We start from the raw sequence: 22,125 nt of genomic DNA on the forward strand, positions 1-22,125 counted from the left end.
TAATAATTCAATTTGGAGCATGTAGAATTTGGCAGCAACATTTTACTACAGGCTGAGAGCTGGCACATGAGAAGACCACCCAGTGAGCAATGGTTAGGCCTTTGCAAAGATGATGGAGGGGGAAGAGATTGTTTAGGATTTCATTGTGGGTATATGTCTTAAAGACTGGTTTGTGAAACGAATGGCAAACCCAGGCGCCTTTGCCTCCTGCTAATTGGTTTCTATAAGTTGCAGGATTGGGCACCAAAAAAGAGAAGGTTTTCTCTCTGTTGTCACCTGCCCATAGCTTCCCTAGTTAACCAATAGTGGTTCAGAGCAGTAGTTCTTAGAAGGAAGTAAAATGCTGTCTTCCTGCTACAGATGGTATATCTCACTGTTTCCCTCAGAGGTTGGTTGAGAAAGGAATTCTCCATAATAGGGTTAAAAAACGCAAGCCATACCTTCTACTGATCCACGGTTTAACCCTCCTCACCCTCCAAAGATCCCCTAAGGCGTCCCTTGGAGGTTTGGATACCTTGACCTGGGTCTTCTATAATGAAACAGCAAAGCTGAACAACGCAAATACCGGTAGGAGTTAGGCCATCTCTTGACTGGGAGGATTTGCCTGAGGCCCTTCAGGAGAGAGTAGGGTGGATGGTCCATTGGGGAGATGTCAGGAAAACTGTATTGGCTGCCTGCAATGATTCTGAGCTTTTCTGTAAGCATGTCAGGTCTGTGTTCTGTTGTTACTTGGAGGGGGAGGTGTCAAGGGACAAACAAAAAAAAAAACCTCTAGAAGTTGCATGCCAGTCATCTACAGAGGCATCCCAGGACATGTTTCCATAAAAGTAAAAAGAATGGATTGGCATGACACACTTAAAACATCCAGGGCCAGATGCTTCAGCTCTAGTAAGCGATAATTTAAACGTCAACAAGTTATGCGAGCCTTAAGAAATTATTGCTAGGCTAGTCAACAACCAAAAAGGTTGTCATGACAACACCTGTGTCCGTCCCCACTACCTCCTGCGTTGCCTAGGACTTGGGAGAATGAGCCAGAGGGATGAGGGAAGGTGGGCTGAGGGTTTAGTTTTATTAAAATAACGAATGCATGCTGCATCATTGCTGTAACCCTTGGGCCTATGATCTTTGGAATGTGTGAATGTTTTAGACATTTTGGGATGATAATGCCAGATACTCTGTCCACGGATGGTACGCACTGAACTTGAATCAGGGTAGCCAGAAGGTCAAATCAAAAGTTGGAAGATGGTAGCAAGAGGCCAACAACATAGGCTTTCTGAATTTCAGTTATTGCAAAGGTTCTGCTGCTTTATTTTCCCACCTGCTAACAGAATGCTTATTCTCTGAGAATGTATTGCAAATGACTCTTTGCAAATGGGGTTTGTGTTCTTCTCATCATAAGAGTTTTAGCTTTTCCAGTGTGCACATTTTCACGCTGCACCAAACCTTTGTTTTCCTGCTCAGGGTGTCAGCACCAGCATTTTTCTTTCTGAATAATGTGCAGAATTGGTGTGCTGACTTGCTCATAAAAAAGTATAGTCTAGCTAACAGAGCTGCACTACCCAAGCCCAACATCTTATTTTCCCGAAGGCCTTTCATCTTAGTTTGTCAGCAAACTGGAACCTCTAACCTGACAGTGTAAAATTTTTGATGGTTAATATTGCTTGTAGTGTTTGCTGTCATTATAGGGGGAAGATGTGTGGGTCCTGCTGCTAATGGGAGGGAACCTTCAGGTGTGGCAGGAGGCAAATGATACCACAAGCTCTCTGTTAATTAAAATCCAAGCACACATTGGCAAATCTCACTTAACCAAGAAACTAAACACAGAATAATGGGCTTATTAAAAGCAGAATTCACCTTGGAATTGACGTATTCCTACTTGAATTGATACTAGCAGGATGCATTGTGGTGACAGGGATCATTTTTGTTGACAACAGCTGGAAATACAACAGCTATATTATTATAATTAGGATCAGCATCAAGTTGGATCATAATAGGGGCTTTCTTGGAGAAATGGCACAGTGTCAAATTTATAGTCACTAGCTAAATGAGTCTCTTGTATCCTCGACAAAGGGACAAAAACAGTTCCAAATGAAAACACAAACAGAGAATCCTGTTGTTATATTTCCTGGGTATTACGCAGGGCCCTATTTATCACACACCAACACTTGCTGCTTTGAAGAAACATTATCCTGCGAGGTTTACACTTTTCAATTTGCCTCTGTGGTCTGCATTCTGCATGCATTTCCATGGAGAAGCCTACACCGCAGCTTGACTAGAAATCTTTTCTGCTGCAAGATTAACCTCAAAGTATCCATTTTTCCCCCCTCTGGGTAATCACTTGACAAATGCATCCACAAACCCTCTGTACACGTCTATTCCAGGGTACAGGTGCATCAACAGCCTTGAATCACTATTAGGAGAAATATTGCCCATGACGGGAAGTAGTACTGCCTTTTCATTTCCAGACATCTCAAGTTGAAGGATGCGGATTTCCCGGGAAGCCAAGCATCAGGCAGAAAGATCATGGATGAGGTTGTGGGTAAAAGCTTGCCTTCGCTGTGCTGCATTGCCCGGCAGAGTAGTTCATCTTGGCAGGAGTGTGGGATTTGCATGGGCTGAGAGATACGGCATTCATTAGAATGCCCCCTACCCAAATAACATCCAGGAACTTGTGCTGGTGACAGGCCCAGTGCCTGGCCTTGTGCTTGCTACATCAAAACCCATTTTATTTTTGAGCCCACAGCAAATTTATACCACAGAGGAAACTGACATGAGATGAACTAGATGGGAGAAAGTGAGATTCTGTGTGCGCGCGCGTGTGTGTGTGTGTGTGTGTGTGTGTATTTTCTAATACACATAATGTGCATATAAATACAGGGACAGTAAGCTCCCAGAAGTATCAAATGTCAATGACTCTTCATTAATTTTTCTATAACTTATTATATTTAATTATCTCAACAAGCCTAGGAGTTAGCAGTTACTGTCACTTTCCTTTTTACAGAATAGAAAACCAAAGCTTAGTAAAGTATTATTACTTTGGCCAAGGACACAGGACTCATGGAAGTTGAAGATGGATATAAAACAAGTGCCCTAGGGTTGCCTGGGTGGCTCAGTCAGTCGAGCGTCTGACTCTCGATTTCAGCCTGGGTCGGCTCAGGTTGTGATCAGGGTTCTGGGTAGAATCGGGCCCCACATTGGGCTCTGGGCTCTGGGCTCTGTGCAGTATCTTCTTGTCCCTCTCATTCTGCTGCCCTGCCCCAATAAATAAATAAATAAAATTAAAAAAAATAATACAAGTGTCCTGGTTAAAGACAATATGACTCCAAACATATCTTCTTAGTCATTCGTCTCTACTTAATATTATCTCATTTGATACTTACACAGAACTTTGAGGTGTGCAAAATAAAAAATGATTGTCTTTGCATGTGTTAAAAAGAAAAAGCTGAATCACAGAGCCTGGAAATGATGGAAACCTGGTCCATGACTCCTGCCTCAGTGTTTTGTAATGTGGTAGGACAATAACATCAAGTTACGGTAATCAGTGACCATAGGATCATCATCAGTCTTGTAAGCTTCCCAGGAAATAACCCCAACTTCTATTTAAGGCGAAGTAATCCCCATGGGCATTTACGCAATTTGAATAGTTGAAAGAAAAAATGCTTCATATATAAACAAATCTGACAAACTCTTCAAAGTAATTAATGTTTCTGGGGTGGGGGGAAAGAGTGAAGTTAAAAGTTAACAGTGTGGGGCGCCTGGGTGGCTCAGTGGTTAAAGCCTCTGCCTTTGGCTCAGGTCATGATCTCAGGGTCCTGGGATCGAGTCCTGCATCGGGCTCTCTGCTCAGCAGGGAGCCTGCCTCCTCCTCCTGTCTCTCTCTGCCTGCCTCTCTGCCTACTTGTGATCTGTCTGTGAAATTAAAAAAAAAAAAGTTAACAGTGTCCAGGACCCGCTACGGTTGTTCTGAACTCTGGCTTTGACTAAGAGTTGCCTGAGAAGATTTTTAAAAAATGCTCCCATACCCGTCTTGCCACCCTGTAGATCGGAAAGTTACCCCGAAGATACTGATATTCATCAACCTAGATTCTAAAATGCAGGCAGAGGCTTCACATGTGGTCATTTGTGTGCTAAACCTCTGAGTATGTTGTTTGGTTTAGCCCTCACAATAATTCGGATATGTATTGTAGATTTGAAGTTGGAGGCTAAGGCAGGTTAAATGATCGGCCCAAAGAGATGGGTGATTAATTGTTCCAGCGTAGGTTGGAAGCATTCCATCTGCAAAACCGTGACCCACGCGTTCCTCTGCCCAATCATACCCATGGCACACATATATGCAGTGATTCTGTCATTCAGAAATCTGTTTGATTTATTTATTTTGTCTCTGTGAAGGCGTTTCTCAATTTAAGTCACCCACTAGCAGATAATTTTTGTGATGATAGGAATCTCTATTTGTTCACCTCTTTGTCTCCAGGGCCTAGGTAGTGAGTGACTACCTCACCCTGAATACTCACCCTCATTACCTTAACACCACACTTGACTTTATTTTTCTGATAATGTGTTATCTCATTATGGGGGAAAGATGTTTCTCCTAAAAAAATGTTAAACATGCAAATCAGCTCAATCGAGCAAAATAGATGTTTCATGCTCATCTACATGGAAGAGTTCACCCTTTCTCACCAGTCTCTGAACTATGAGCTCTCAGGAACTCCTGAGTCGTTTTCTTACTCTTCATTCTTTTTTTCTTTCACTTTATCTTTTTCAGCAAAAATGCAGAGAGTTCTGTATACCCCTCACCTAGTTTACTGGCTTTTGAACATCTTATGGAACCTTAGTGCCAGGATGAAAACAAGAAAATGAGCGTTGAGATCCATATTTATTGTTAAGGTTATATCACCCCCTAACTGGACTACTGCTGTAACGTCTTAACAATCTGATCTAACCTTCAGTGTCTCTGGCTCCACTTAAATCTGGGGGCACTGGTAGAGGAGAGCCCACAGCATGGGTTTGGTCTCTAACTGAAATATCTGTTTCCTACAGGTTAAGCCAACACTCCCCATCTTGGGATTCAAATGACTCCTGAATTTTGTGTTCCAGCTTACATCTCCAAAGTTAGCTTGATGATTGATTTTTCCAGTCATTATCGCCTCTTAAAATTTACTTATTTCCCTTTCTTCCTCTTACCTAGAAGGTTTTCCTCCAATTCTTCTCATTCCCACATGATATTCAAATAACTCCAAATATTGTACTTTCCTGTGTGCATCTCTACCAGCTAGCTGACGAGTTATTTGTAAGAGCGAGTCTTATTTTTTTTTTCTTTGACATTGTTCCCAGTGTCTGATGGAATGTGGAATGTATTATACAACTGACACTAGGTGCATTTTCTTTCTTTCTTTCTTTCTTTCTTTCTTTCTTTCTTTCTTTCCTTCTTTCTTTCTTTCTTCTAACTGTAGATTTTGTAGAACCTCTGAATCATCCTTCTGAGTAGAAATTTCCAATTTTATAAAACTATCAGCTGCTCAACAAACATTATTACTAATTTTCCTATATAGTGACCATAATTCAAACCCTTGAAAGTATTTTGATTGGCATGATATTGCAAAAGTTCTATCCTAATTCGGTAAACAAGGAGGCCTGCTGCTCAGACCCACCCCTACCTCCATGCCCTTTGGGTTGAAAAACACTCTTCCCCCATGCTGCTTGAGAGTGCCGATTGTTGGCATCTCAGGGCTGACGATCACCCAATCGAGGAGAGCTGCCTGGCCCAAGCCCAAGGTTCTATTCTTAGAGGGGTTCCTACATCCAATAACTGGTCAGTACTGGATCTAAAGGTCTGGCACCATTTCCTCGGTGACCATCCCATTGGTAGGTTGTGCAGTGGAGTCTGTGACTGCAAAATGCATCACAGCCCACAGCTCCTTCTGCCCAATATGGACCTGTTCACCCCCCACAGATATCATTCAAAGAGAACTCCCCAATAAAAATTTTGCAAGAAATCTATGTCAGAGTCCTCTTGTTAGGGAACTCATCTCTGACACTTACTATTTGTCATTAAATCATCAGATTATTCACATGCCCATTCACTCAGTTATTAATATGTTTGATAATTATTATGTGTCTGACACTTACTGGATGAGGGACACTGCCTCTGCCCTCACAGACCTTGAAGCTCATTACCATACCAGACATCTCCCGTTTCTCCCAGTTTCAGCACGTCCCAGAATTTCACACAGTCTCTCAGACTACTTTGCCTTTACTTATGCTTGACTTACTGCTTGGAATTCCTTCCCTGCCCTTCTCCTGGTTAAACTCTACCTGTCTTTAATAATGTAACTCAAATGCAGTGTCTCTCAGGAAGTGGTCCCTGACCCTACCCTGTCTGTGGAATAAGTGAGAGATCCAAACACGGCGCAATGGCCTTCAGCTGATTTCTGTATGCATGTGTGTCTGTCCCCTCCTCTAACCTTCCACCACCAAACAGTACACTTCCTAAATGTAGATCTTTATCTTCGTATATATACTTCACATCAGGCGAGCTATATGTGGACAATTGCTAAATGGATGAGTGAATAACAAATGGAAAATGAATCTGAAAATAAAGGTTTGATTCTGTTATCCATAAGGCCTAATTTCCTAAACATGCAAATTAAATGGTGGTTCCAATCTCATTTTATATTCTGAGGAATTAGATGAAATGGATAAAATATTCCTCTGATATTTTTGTGCAGTTTTTTTTTCAGCAGCCATTTTTTTTTTTCAGGTATATTGTAGTTGTATTTTGGCAAAACTTAAATGCTACATATTATATCATATTATTAACCTGGTGTTTCTTGTTTCTTTGATATGTTTCCTTTTCATATTCTCCAAGCCCCCACGAATCTGAAAGGTATCTTTGAAATGAAAACTGCAAAGGATTCTTGAGTAATATAGATTCTAAAAGGGTTATCTTTATATAGTACTCCAACCTGGCAGTACTCTTCTTTTTAAAGACTTGGATATTTTTGAAGTTATGACAGAGTAGTTTATCTCCACATTTTTGAAGAGATTTCTTTTTTTTTTTCTTTATTCCCATACATGGATTTCTGTATGATATGCTTGGCAAAATTTAGCTCTTGGCAAAGAATAATGTGTTAATTATTATCTTTTTCTCTCCCTCTTCTTTCTTTTCTTTTCTCCTTCTTTCTCTCTCTCTCTCTCTCTCTCTCTTTTTAGGTACGTCTGTCACTAATGTAACAGCTACTGATGCTGATGACCCAGTTTATGGAAACAGTGCAAAGTTGGTTTATAGTATCTTGGAAGGGCAGCCTTATTTTTCCATTGAGCCTGAGACAGGTTTGTGGCCTAAATTTTGAATTCTATTTACCATGTTATTGCTTCAGGGAAATGCTTTTCTTGGGATTTGGATTATGAAATGTTATGGTTAAGTACTTCACTGCCTGTATCAATAATATTTGAATGTGTTATTTCTGTGCAGTGTGTGGTACATGGCAAGCCCAACAATCATTTTGATACAGATTAAAACAAATTACAGACCCTTTGTAGAATATCACCTGTTTAACAGATGGCCTGGCACCATTTTTCATCCTGGGGCAGGGCGGGGGGGAATGCACTTATACATCAGGCACACTGAAATACCGGATTTAAGAATATAGTCATTTGCTTATTGGCTGTGTGATGCTTGGCAAGTGACATTTATAAATCTTTTTAAGTTTCAACTCCCCTGTTTATAAACTGAGTATGGAATCTACTTGCTGGAATTATGATGAAGATTAATCAAGTAATAAACATCAACCATATAGTCCATGACATGTGGTAATCTTTCAGTGGATGGATATCACTAGATTTGCTATTAGATTCTTACTCATAAATCAGGATCTGATGTCTACCCACTAGAGTTCTTTATGGAGGATCGTAGTAGTAGTAGTAATAGTAGTAGTAGTATTGCCAGTATTAAACCCAGTCAATGTCCTGAATCTGGTGGTATAGACTTTAGAAATCATTAAGTTATTTAAAGGAAAAAAAAACCACTTTTTTTAAACTAATTAGGAAGCTAATTTCATAAATTATGGTTTTTGCAAGTTTTCTTCCTATTGTTTAACAAATGTATTTAAAAGAGTAAGGCCACTTTCCCAGACTTTTCTATAATCCTGTGGGACTTTTGGTAGTACCTATTGAAAAATATGAATTTTATTTGTATCTCTGGTTTAGTCTGCAGATTTCCAAATTGAAAAATTCAGTATACAGCTGCATATACATATAAGTTCTTCAATTCATGAGTTTTCAGTATTATTGAGATAAATTTCCATCGTCTTACCATTAAGTCAATTATTAATTAATTAAAAATTTAAAGCCTCTCTTTGCTTTTTTTAATTCAAAGAGTAAATCCTCATGCATTTAAAGTGAGAAAAAGTACGTTTATATATAAATAGGTCATGGCTGAAATTGAATTTAGATTTAGAAACAGGAAAGAACACTTCTAAAACACATTAATTAGGGGCAAAATTACATATTCTTCCTCAGTGAAGAAGGAAGTCTGTCATAAACTTCATCTCCTTTGGGTCCCTTGATGACCCTAGGGGAAGCGACAGAGAAGATAGTCAGCTAAGAGAGAGAGAGAAGTCGGACATGTCCTCTTGGCTAACATCACAGTGACAGAATTGGGAACAGACATGGGACTCATACCCTGGTCCTTAATTTCAAAGTTGTCTTTGAACTTCACTTTCCCTAGGTAATAACTATGGTATAAGGGCTTCTGTAAAACAGAAATTGTTGATTGCTTAAGTGGAGTTAAATCATTTTCTCCTTTGCTCTTTGCCTATTTCTTCACTTGGATCTTTTTGTTCACCAGGCCCAGTGTAATCCAGCAAAAATTAATTCAGCATTCACTGTGTTCTAGGCATTGAATTAAATATAAGGAGAAAAATTCACAAAGGCTAATGTCAGCCTGCGAATATCTCAAAATCCATTTTGGAAGACAGGTTTTTGCTTTCAACATAAACACAAGGAAGCATGGTGATATCATTTAAATAATTTATATATCAAAAATAAATTGCTTTGAGTATAGATAATAAAAACCCCCTATACGTCAGAGAATTTGTGTACTTAAAAATATCTCATTGACATGTACGTCGATAATGTTTCATTGACATATATTGCCATTTGCTTAATCAAATGTCAGCCACATTTAATATTTGCATTTTACCCAGCATAATGCGTATCTGTCTCAACATACATTATTTAAACTTTATCATTTCTAATATGAAGATACAAAATTATATGGTTTATATTTTAGGAAGTGTATTCTGATATTATTGTGGGAAATGTAATAGGGAGAAATGATATCATACTTGAAGAATATATATATTAATTGTTTAAATATTGGTTGAGTGAAGTTGTGATTTTTAGTTAAAGCAGATACAGTGCAAGGAAATAGAGGTTAAATTAAAAAATCAAAAATCAGCCTAAGTTCTTTTTTTGTAACATAAATATGTACAAGTGAAATATAAATATTTTTGTGTAAATGCCTTCATAATTATACTTGTGTGTGTTCAAATGGAAACAGTGTAAGTTGTTCCTAAAGAATCTAAATTTTACTCTATCTGTGAGGACTTTTCTCTTTCTCTCTTTTTTTAAAGATTTTATTTATTTATTTGAGAGAGACAGTGTCAGAGAGAGAGCATGAGAGGGGACAAGGGTCAGAAGAAAGAGCAGACTCCCCCATGAGTGGGAGTCTGATATAGGGCTTGATCCTAGGGTTCTGGGATCACGACCTGACCCGAAGGCATGTGCTTCACTGATTGAGCCACCCAGGAACCTCAACTTTTCTCTTTAAAAAAAAAATTTTTTTTGAGATTAGTATGAGTGTGTGTGTGTGTGTGTGTGTGTGGTAGAGAAGGGCATAAGTGTTATGCAGAAACAGATTAAGAACAGTTGGAAAATTTTTTATATTAAAAAATATAGAAAAAAATGCAAAGTTCAGGGAGCATTTGGGTTTTTTTTTATTTTGTAAGCAAATGGAAAGTAAATACACTTTCTGGTGACCAAAAGATGTGTATCTATTACCGTGTCCTCTGAAAGACATTGAGGCAGAGTTAGGAGAGCGAGTGGCTTAGCGGGTAAGAACTATAAAAGATAAAAGAAGCACTGTCTTAGTTCTGGCTGCTATAACAAAATACCTTAAACTGGGTGGCTTATAAGAAACAGAAATTTGTTTCTCACAACTCTTGAGGCTGGAAGTCTGAGCTCAGGGTGTCTGCATGTTAGAATTCCAGTGAGTGCCAGCTTCTAGATTGTAGAGGGCTGACTCTCTATATCCATGTGGGAAGAGAGTGAGCTAGCTTGCTGGCTTCTTTGAATATGAGCACTAATACTATTTTTGAGGGATTTACTCTCACAATCACAGTGTCTGTTAAAGCTACTGTCCCCAATTACCATCACGTTGGGAATTATATTTCAACCTGTGAATTATGAGAGGGACATAAATAACCACTCCATAAGAGGCATGCAACAGAATCAGGCAGGGAAACCCATCACACTGTGATGCAGATCTGATAGCCATGCAAGTTAAGGGGAGAGGAAGCTGGATAAGGCAGTCCATGTTGACAGCATCTTGGCCAAACCCTTGGGTATTCCTGGAGCAAAGGTTTCTCTAAGAAGATGTCCCGTATGTTATGTACATGGCCAGGTTTGAATACAGTCTTAATCACTGTTTGTCTCTGATGTGCCTGGGAAGAGTAGTCCTCAGTTCAAATACTAAAACTAATCCTAAAGATGATTCAGCTGGAAGATGTCAGCTAACTGCACTCTTAGGCAAATTCTTTGAGACCCCAAGCACAGTGGGTCTCTGTGGCTGTTACAACATGTGGCAAACACAAAAGAGTGAGTAAATTTTTGTCCTAGCAAGTCAGTGAATGTGAGATTTCAAAGAGTAATATGTAAGGTTAGTAAGTGTTTGGTAAATTATTTAGTCAAAACCCAATAGTAAGAGTATTAAGGAGTTCATTTATTTATTTTTTAAAAATATTTTATTTATTTATTTGACACAGTGAGAGCGAGGGAGAGAGAGAGAGAGACAGCGAGCAAGTGCAAGTCGGCGGGGGGGAGGAATGGCAGGCAAGGGAGAAGAAGTTTCCCCACTGAACAGCTTTTAATCAAGTCTCTCTTGTCAGTTTGATCATCAGTTTTGCCTTGGCCATTGTATCTAAAAAGTCACTGCCAAATGCAAGGTCATATAGATTTTCTCCTATGTTCTAGGAATTTTATAGTCCTGTGTCTTACATTTAGGTCTGTGATCCATTTTTAGTTAGTATTTATGAAGGATTTAATGCCCATATTTAAGTTCTGTTTTGTTCTGTATTGTTTTGTTTTGTTTTTGCATGTGGATATCCAGCATCATTTGTTGAAAGGATTATCTTTGCTGTACTGTTTTGCCTTTGCTCTTCTGTCAAAGGTCAGTTGACCTTATTTATGTGATCCCATTCTGGGTTTTCTGTTCAGTTTCATTGATCTTTTTTTCTGTCCTTTCACCAGTATCACACTGTCTTGATTACTGTAGCTCTGTGGTAAGTCTTGAAGTCAGGAAGCATTTGTCTTTCTAAGTTTTTCTCCCTCAGTATTGTGTTGGCTATTCTAGATCTTTTACCTCTCCATACAAACTTTGTACTCAGTTTGTTGATATTCATAAAACAATTTGCCGATATTTTCATTGGGATTGCATTGTGTCTATAGATCAAGCTGGGAAGAACTGACATCCAAATGTCATTGAGTCTTCCTATCCATGAACATAGACTATCTCTCCATTTATTTATTTATACTTTATTTCATTCATCAGAAGCTTGCTGTTTTTCTCATATAAATCTTGTACATATTTGTTAGATTTAAATTTAAGTATTTCAGTTTTGGGGGGTACTAATATAAAAAGTATAGTGTTTTTAATTTCAAATATATCATTGTTACATAGGAAAGCATTGCCTTTTGTATGCTGCAAACTTGCCGTATTTGATTATGAATTCCAGAAGGTTTTGTTGTTGTTATTTATGTCAGTTATTTTGGATCTTCTGCAAAATGATCATGCCATCTGTGAACAAAGAGTTTTATGTCTTCCCTCCCAATCTGTATACCTTTTATTTCCTTTCCTTGCCTTATGTTGTGTTAGTAGGGTCTTTGACGATGATATTGAAAAGAAGTGGTGAGAAGATACATTCTTGTCTTGGACCTGATCTTAGTAAGAAAGCTTTAAGCTTATCACTTTTATGTATGATATTTTTAGGGGTTTTGTACATAGTCTTGATGGAATTGAGAAAGTTCTCTTCTATTTCTAAATTTTTAAAGATTTGTTTATTTATTTTAGAGGGAGAGGGAAAGAAGGAGTGTGTCCCAAGGAGACTCTGTGCCAAGTGCAGGGCCTGGCGTGAGGTTAGATCTCATGACTCTGAGATCATGACCTGAGCTGAAGCCAAGGGTCTGATGCCTAACTGATTACACCACCCAGACACCCTTCTTCTATTTCTATTTTATTAAGAGTTTTAAATCATGAATAGGTGTTGGATATTGTTAACTGCTGTTTCTTTGTCTGTTGATATGATCACCTGATTTCTCTTTTTTAATCTGTTAATGTGATGAATTTCATTAATTCATTTTTGCCTGTTGAACCAACTTGGCATATCTGGGATAAATCGCACTTAGTCTTGACATCTAACTCCTCTACTTTTTTAGGATTCAGTTTGCTAATATCATATTGAAGGTTCTGCATCTGTGTTCTTTGGAGATAGATATTGGTCTGTCATTATCATTTCTTGGAATGTCATCTGACTCTGGTATTACAGTAATGGTGGCCTCATAGAATGAGTTAAGAAGCATTTCCTCTGCTTCTGTCCTGTATAAGAGATTATAGAGAATTGGTATAATTTCTTTATTAAGTGTTGGTATAATTTACCAGTGAATCCATCTGGGCCTTTCCTCAGTTCATTTTTATATGAGGATTTTGGCCTTACCAGTAACAGCCAGAATCATAGCTTTAATGATCAATATTGTGACAGTGAACATTCTCTCAGCAGGCTATGGGACTTGAACATATTTATGATATTTATAAAAAAAGATTGCCCATTGGCAACTGTCATCAAGTTCTTGATACTAGAATATTTTTAATAAAAAGAAACCAGAGCATAGGAGACCAAAAAAAAAAAAAAATCCCATATGTGTCTTATTTTATCCTCAAAAGAATGCTAGGAACAGAACTGTGGACTTTGGAACAGATAAGTTCTTCCATCCCCTTACTTGTTACATTTCAACCTAATAGAATTATTTTTTGTTGCCATAACACATCAATCTCTTTACCTCAGGGAGAGCTCCTACTCTTGTTTCAGATATAAACTTAAGATTGCAGAGAGATTTGCTGTTTGTTCTACGTATTATCTTCTTTGAGCTTATCATAGCCAGTAATTATCTTACATATTGACTTGTTTATATTTTTAAGTTCTAATGCTGGAATGCAAAGTCTGTGAAGGAATGGAGCTTGTCAGATTTGTTCATTTTTACATCCCTATGCCTAACAGAATTTTTGACACATAGAAGTCCTTCTGTAAGTATTTTAAATATGAATGTAAGAAAGAAAAGAAAAAGAAAAGAAGGATGGAAGGGGGAGGAAGGGAAGAGTGGATTAGTAGAGAAAAAGAAAAAGCTTGTCATGAGGGGCGCCTGGGTGGCTCAGTGGGTTAAGCCGCTGCCTTCGGCTCAGGTCATGATCTCAGGGTCCTGGGATCGAGCCCCGCATTGGGCTCTCTGCTCAGCAGGGAGTCTGCTTCCCTCTCTCTCTCTGCCTGCCTCTCTGCCTACTTGTGATCTCTCTCTGTCAAATAAATAAAATAAAATATTAAAAAAAAAAAAAAAAAAAAGCTTGCCATGACTCACAGAGATGTGTAATGAACCAGGTAGGGAATCGAGCTTGGTTTCCGCTCTATATTCCTTCTGTTTGTTCCTGTGGTGGGAATAACCCTGCTGTAACCTCAGATGTAGCTTTGTTGTGGTTGTTTGTGAGATTCACTTAGAGCTAAAATTCATGCCATTTCCATGTCTCACATTATATCTTAAGTGTATAACCAACACAATGCTATTCTTAAACTTGCAAAAATGAGCCTTGAGACTGTGATGAACTCTCACTCAGATTTAGTTCTAGATCACATGTTGAGATAGAAAACTTAATGGCCACCACACAAGGAAAGAATGGTTATTAACATATCTTCCTATTCCAGAGGTCACTATGATAATAATAATAACAACGGCAACAATAGCAACAACAAAAACAAGCGAAAGGAAACTATTTTTGTGTTTCTGTAGTTCTCTAGGTTTGACAGAGCACTAAACCAAACTGTAGAGGGAAGAGTTTCTGTCTCCACTCTGCAAATAACAGAACTATGTTTCAGAGAGAGTATAAGGTAAAATGCTTTCTCCATCTACAAATAAAATTCCCTGTCACATTACAACAACAACAGGAAGAAAAACAACAAGAATATAAACAAAAACAACCCTAATTTATTGAATACTTATTATGTTGTTGACATTGTGCTAACTGGGTTCGCATGCATTATCAAATTTATTTTAATTTATTGTATACAATATTTTGAGAGTTTCTCATGTCATCTCAGTTTTACTTCTGAGAGAACAGAGGGTCAGAATTGATAGCTTTCTTACACAAGGTGCTTGAAGCAAGATTCAAAGTGAGTCTGTCTGATTTCAAGTTCCAGTTTTTCAACAGTCTCCTATACACCCACTTCACTACCAAGTATTGTAGCTAATCCCTGGGGCTATCATTGGTTTAGAAAGGGACTTATAAAACTTTGAAGCAGGTCCGGGTAGACATAGGAGGCAGTTTAATGTCAGAGAAGATGTAAGCAGTAGTAATTGCAAAATGAATTGGCATTTTTTTATGAATAGCTTTAAAAGGCTGAAAATAGCTAATTTGTATCCTATAAATACTTCCTTTTTCTGTTTCCCCCTCAATGCTACCCCCAATACCATGTTTTCTTGCAACATTTTGGACATGGACAGGGAGGAATGTGGCATTCATTTAAAAAGCACTAATTTGAGGACAACCATGAGAACACACTTGCAGTCCATCCTAAGTGATTGAAGATGGGAAGTCTAAGTGAAATGCAAGGCAAGTGAATAATAAATGCTTAATTATCTACAGAAACCAGGGTAAAGTTGCAGGACAGTCTAAACTTTGCTCCTGGCAAGAAAGAGTATGAAAAATGACCTGCTTAAAAATAAACTAACTTAATTCATTGACCTTTTTTTTGTTTTTTTTTTTTTTTTAAACTCAGAACATCATTCCTCATTGGATACAAATAACATTTGTCTCAGTAGAACCTGTACAAGTGAGCTAAGGAAAAAATACTCTTTTGGGGGGAAAAAAAATCCATGTAATGAATGATTCTCTTTTAGAAAAATCAAGATAATACACGGAGTCTTCATGGAATGTCTTCATGGAATTGAGTCATTTTTGTGCACTCTGAGTCGAAGTGATAAATTGCAAACATACAGGATGTCTTTTAAAAAAGAAAATCAGTATTGCATGGATTATCATTTTTCTTGCCAAGGGGACTGGCCAAAGAATATTCTTAGTGCAGATCTTTGAGAAGAAATATTCAGATAAATTCAGGCAGACCAATAATTCTAGAATATGCACTGATAAGTGAGAATGTCTTTACAATTCACATCAATCAATGGACCATTACTCAACCACCAAAAAAAAAAAAAAAAAAAAAAAAAGAAATTTGCAATGACCTGGATGGAACAAGAGGGTCTTATGCTAAGGAAATAAGTCAATCAGAGAAAGACAGTTATCATACGATTTCAGTCATATGTGGAATTTAAGGAACAAAACAGAGGATCATAGGCGAAAGGAAAAAATATACGACAAAATCAGAGAGGGAGAGAAACCAGTAAACTCTAGTAAGCAAACAGGATTGCTAGAGGGGCGGTGGTTGGGGGAATGGGGTAACTGGGTGAAGGGCATTAAGGAGGACATGTGATGAAATGATGAATCACTGAACTGTACCTCTTAAACTAATAATATACTATATTTTAATTAGTTGAGTTTAAATACAATTAAGTTATATTTTTTAAAAAGTTGCTAAAATTATTAAAAATATATTTAGTCAGTGTCAACACTGATAGGTCATGTTCTAGGCATCAAGGGTGCAATATTGTGTATGATAAATCCTAAAAGGAGATATATATATGAGTAACTTAAATGGTTTGATAACATAGAACACATGCCAAAATTCATGATATAGGAATGGGATGAAACGCCAACTAAGTAAAAAAGAACAATGGAGCCATTTTAAGGGCTGTGACACCAAAAACCATGTTCTAGAAAAATGCATTTTTTTTCAATGACTGTCTTTTCTTTTTTTATATATATATATTCAATTAACCACTATATAGTAAATAATTAGTCCTTGATGCAGTGTTCAGTTATTCATTAGTTAAGTATAACAGCCAGTGCTCATCACAGCACGTGCCCTCCTCAATACCCATCACCTTGTTGCCCCCTCCCCCCGCCCTCATCCCCTCTGAAACCCCCAGATTGTTTCTTGGGGTCTGTATTTTCTCATGGTTCATCTTCCTCTCTGATTTCTCCTCCTCTGAATTTCCCTCCTTTCCCCTGTGGTCCTCTGAGCTATTGCTTATGTTCTACATATGAGTGAAACCATGTGATAATTGTCTTTCTCTGTTTGACTTACTTCACTTAACAAAATCCCCTCCAGTTCCACTCATGTTGATACAAACGATGGGTATTCATTGTTTCTAATGGCTGAATAATATTCCATTATGTATATATACCACATCTTCTTTATCCATCCATCTGTTGAAGGGGATCTTGGCTCCTTCCACAGTTTGGCTGTTGTGGACATTGCTGCTGTGAACATTGGGGTGCATGTGCCCCTTCTTTTCACTACATCTGTATCTTTGCTAAATACCTAATTGTACAACTGTCATAGGGTAGCTCTATTCTTAACATCTTGAGGAACCTCCATACTGTTTTCCAGAGTGGCTGTACCAGATTGCATTCCCACCAACAGTGTAAGAGGTTTCTCCTTTCTGCACATCCTCGCCAACATTTGTTGTTTCCTGTTTTGTTAATATTTGCCATTCTAACTGGGGTAAGGTGATATCTTATTGTGGTTTTGATTTATATTTCCCTGACGGCTAGTGATAATGAACATTTTTTCATGTGTCTATTAGCCATTTGTATGTCTTTTTTAGAGAGTGTCTATTCATGTCATCTGCCCATTTTTTGACTGGGTTATTTTTTGAGTGTGGAGTTTGAGAAGTTCTTTATAGATCTTGGATATCAGCCCTTTATCTGTAATAAAAACACACAATTTAACAAGTGATTAATGTGGGATAGGGGAAACTTACATACAGCCTTACAGCAGGAGGAAATAAAGGGATATGTGGCCCTAAAAAATGGATTTTGGGGTGATATTGAGAAATTAAGTAGTTTTCACTTACTGGTATTAGTTTAGTATTTGTTTTTTTTTTTTAAGAGCTTATCATGTAGGGGTGCCTGGGTGGCTCAGTGGGTTAAAGCCTCTGCTTTCGGCTCAGGTCATGATCCTAGGGTCCTGGGATCGAGCCCCGCATCGGGCTCTCTGCTCAATGGGGGGCCTGCTTCCTCCTCTCTCTCTCTCTGCCTGCCTCTCTGCCTACTTGTGATCTCTCTCTGTCAAATAAATAAAATCTTAAAAAAAATTTTAAAAAAGAGCTTATCATGTATAAAATAAATTTCAATTGGAATTTAAAAATTGAAGCTCCCACTAATTTTCTACGTGAATTTGGATGAGTACTATCCTCTTGGGACTAAGTATCAATCTTAAAAAACAGTGATATAAAGGCCTTTTCCAGTCATTAATAATATTGAAGGGAGGGAAGCATATATTCCATACTTAATCTTAGACCTTTGCAAACTAAGAACATCTTTAATTACTATTAATTTTTATTTTTATTGAATCAGGCAAAATACAATTTTTTTGATAGGACAGTTCCACTTAGTACAACCCAAAGGGTTTGTTTGCATTAATGGTAGATAGAGGAGTACTTCAGCAATATTAAATACAAGACACATTTCTATTAAAACTGCTGGATTTCTGAAACTAATAATATACTATATGTTAATTAACTGAATTTAAGTAAAAAAAAAATATATATATATATACATACAAAATTAAGAAAAAAATACCTGCTGGATTTAGAGTTAAAATTTTGACTGCAAGATAGGAGTGCCATGGAAAGGAGGGAAGCTTGTGTGTCCCTTTGTCTAGGGAAGTTACATCATGAGGGATAAAGATCTGTTCCTAAGCGCTGGCCAAAAGCTGAGGCATCTCCACCCATCACACAGCGGACTTGCTTCTAAAAACTCCAGAATACTTCCCATGAAGTGGGTGGCCAGTAGCGGGGAAGGGGAAGACCAGCTTCTTCTTCTTCTTCTTTTTTTTTTTTTTCTTTTTGAGATTATTGATTTATTTGAGAGAGAGAGAGAGAATGAGAGGGGAGAGGTCAGAGGGAGAAGCAGACTCCCTGCCAAGCAGGGAGCCCAATGTGGGACTGGATCCCGGGACTCCAGGATCATGACCTGAGCCAAAGGCAATTGCTTAATCAACTGAGCCAACCAGGTGCCCCCAGACTGGCTTCCTATGTAACATATGGCGTCTCATCTCAGTCTCCTGGAAGGACATGGGGCTCTCCCTGGAGAAGTCAGGCATGAAGCCAATAGATAGGAGGATTGGAACAGGAGCCAGAGAGTAGTTTTCTCACCATTGGGGATATCCACCTGCTGCACTCTTCATTCAGTTTATGTTTTCTTTAACAGTGGAGTGCATAGATTTCTATAATTTTGGAGAAAAGAACACATTCAGAGAGACTTCCCTTTTCAAACATAATGCACATGTGTACATGCACATGCACACACACATACATTCAGAGCAACTAAAGAGGGAGGAAAGTATCAGCTTGTGTTTGATTGTTTTGGTACAAAAGAGAGTATAGAGAAAAATAGCAGCCTTTCTTATGTTCCTTCTTCTACATTTCTGGTAGGAGAACGACCAGTCGATCCTGAGTAGGGATTATAGGCAGCAACAAACTATATGCCAGGGTCTTCACTCTCTAATTTAATTCCTATATCATGTAATGTAGCTATTCTAAGATAAATTGCTAATTTATCTTAATTATATTATGAGGATTTTTGAGATTTAATGGTATGCCAAAGTCAGACAGGAAACAAGTGTTTGGTACACATAGTTCACAAAAAATATTTTTTGGACAAATGGATGCATGAATAAATTAAAGTCTGTCCTTCTACCTGTACCTGAATTTAAACATCACTGTGTTGATAATGATGACACAATTTTAATTTTAAATATCCAATATATCATTATTCAAATCTAATAAATATTTAATTTTAACTATCCAGTAGATCATTATTCAAATCCTCTCCTTCTCCAGTTTCACTGGTGATTAAATCCTCATATCCCAGTGAGCATGACAGCTGGTGCTTGCATACACTAACTTAACAATCATTTATTTTTCTGCTTGGAATCTCCTGTGAGAGGTAAAGTAGGTTGAGTAAGTATTATGGTCAGATTAATTGTCTTATGATTACTAAAAATAATCTCTTTATGTAAGCACAGAGAACAATTAAATATATTTGGCTAAATTTTTTTTTTAAGATTTTATTTAATTATTTGACAGAGATCACAAGTAGGCAGAGAGGCAGGCAGAGAAGAGAGGAAGGGAAGCAGGCTCCCCGCTGAGCAGAGAGCCCGACACGGGGCTCGATCCCAGGACCCTGGGATGATGACCTGAGCCGAAGGCAGAGGCTTTAATCCACTGAGCCACCCAGGCGCCCCATATTTGGGTAAATTAAGAGTAATGTTGTGTCATGTTACTTACACCTTTGGACAGTCCAGAGGGAGCTATCCAGTGCTGACCATAACTGAGGTTGAGGAGATGCATTTTTAGAGGAACCATGGCCTTTGAATGTGCACGGAGACAGAAGGACTATGAACCACACAGACTCCTCCACATGTAACTCCTGCTGTCACACTGGGGTGCTTTGGGATGGATTTAGGTGGAAACCAAAGCAAATGCTTATTCCCATTGACATCCATTCAATTCGACCAACCAGCTAAGATCAAGGATTTTTCCCAGCTTACTATGTATCATGTCCCTATTGAATTAAGTTGTAATTTCTATCTCTATGGATATTCTTTTTGCCCTTTGAAATATAGCTTTGAGTTTTATTTGGACTAGTTCAGAATGACTTGGTGAAGGACAAAGCTGTGCTTGCACTCATATTATAGGAAAGAATGGTTTATCTATGAGTGTCAAAGATTAATCAGTATCTGAGAGGAGTACATTTTGACAACCCTTATATTAAAAGTACATATATATACATATATGTGTGTGTGTGTGTGTGTGTGTGTATTTCATATCTGGTGTTTTTGTGTAAGGGTAGCAGTAAGGTTTTATTTATAGTACGGATTTATGTGTATAATTCCTCTACCCTCCATCCTTTTGGCCTAACTCTGTAATGCAGTATTTAAGATTACCTAAGACTATACTAAACATATCACAAACATTCAACGATTATTTTTAAATATTGTCTTATGATTACTAAACTTTAGATATAGCTCCCTTCAAAAGGATCATTTAATGTTGAAATATCCTAGTTTAGAAAACAGAGCTACACATCATAAACTTTTGTCTATAATTATATACATCTATATATATTTACATTATATAATTAAATGTAGTTAATAATGACACCTCTCTCATTTAAGGCAAAAGTAGCCTCTGACATAGATTCTGATGCATCAATAAGAATTCACTAAGTGTCTGGAGTAGAAAGAGGAATATACAAATACTCCATCTGTTTCCTTGTAAGTCATATTTCAGAGACATCCCTGTGGAAATGATTTCCTCTGGCCTAAAACAGGGGAGATCATTTTTTTTTTTTTTTTGAGAAAGGCAGTTAAATAAAGAAGAATTTCAGGCATGTATGTGAGGATCCTGTTTAGTATTCACCATGCATCCTAGTTCCTAGCACTATGCCTGCCTCATGATAGCTGCTCAAGAACGTATTATAAATGAACCAATAAACATAGAAGATGAAGTCAAGGATGAGCATACTTATAAAATGGGCATCTTCAGGAGGATTTTGGTATTGTCAGTTTTGGACTACCAGGTATCTAGGGTTTGAAAAATGACGACTTTTAAGAAGCTTCTGTCTCTGTGCTCTCTTCTCGTATTTACCATCTATCAACATCTAGTCATTGGATTATTTAAGAACAGTAGGTATGACATTGCTGATAACAGACCAGATACAAAAGGATGTGCCTGTAGATACTACCTAAGAAAACCCCACACCACCAATGCATCCTTTTTAGATAATTTGTGCCCCCCACTTCCAGAAGCAGTGACCTTGAACTCATTATAGTGGCACATATCTCTGGACATTGTAGTCTGTTCAGAAAATCAAATGGGGGCCCCTGGGTGGCTCAGTGGGTTAAAGTCTCTGCCTTTAGCTCAGGTCATGATCCCAGGGTCCTGGGATCGAATCCCCCATCGGGCTTTCTGCTCAGTAGGGAGCCTGCTTCCCCCTCCTCTCTCTCTGCCTGCCTCTCTGCCTACTTGTGATCTCTGTCTGTCAAATAAATAAATAAAATCTTTAAAAAAAAAGAAAAAAAATCAAATGGAAGAAAGTACCATTTATTGGTCATCTGGTTTATCCATTTCTCATAGCCATCTTTGTACCCAGTGAAGTGGGTGCCATGAATCTTACTTTACATAAAGGAAATAAAAGCTTTGAGTAAATTAATTTCTGGAAGATACCCAGGTAGTAAAAGTCAGAGCTTGTTTCCTGTCTTCGTCTGTCTGATTTAAAACTCTGCTGCATTAGGCTTTCTATCTCCTAAATAGAGAGGGTTAAGGTGGAGGGTGGGGCAGGGAATGATGAAAAGTCAATGTGTTCAGGAAATAAAAAGAGAAAGAAACGAAAAGAAGAGAGAGACTGTAAATAGTTTCATGCCCTCTTTTAGATTAACATTTAAATTCAGTAAATAAATA

General features: G+C 37.9%; 1 protein-coding gene across 1 annotated transcript in view; it reads left to right on the top strand.

The window, feature by feature from the left end:
* The window catches only part of CDH8 (cadherin 8), a 382,041-nt gene that overhangs the window by 164,057 nt on the left and 195,859 nt on the right, over window positions 1–22,125 (top strand). Inside the window, 1 exon segment of the mRNA XM_047712240.1 lies at window positions 7,210–7,329. Coding sequence (XP_047568196.1) covers window positions 7,210–7,329 — 120 coding nt within the window.

Source organism: Lutra lutra, chromosome 17, assembly GCF_902655055.1.
Source record: "Lutra lutra chromosome 17, mLutLut1.2, whole genome shotgun sequence".
Lineage (NCBI taxonomy): Eukaryota > Metazoa > Chordata > Mammalia > Carnivora > Mustelidae > Lutra > Lutra lutra.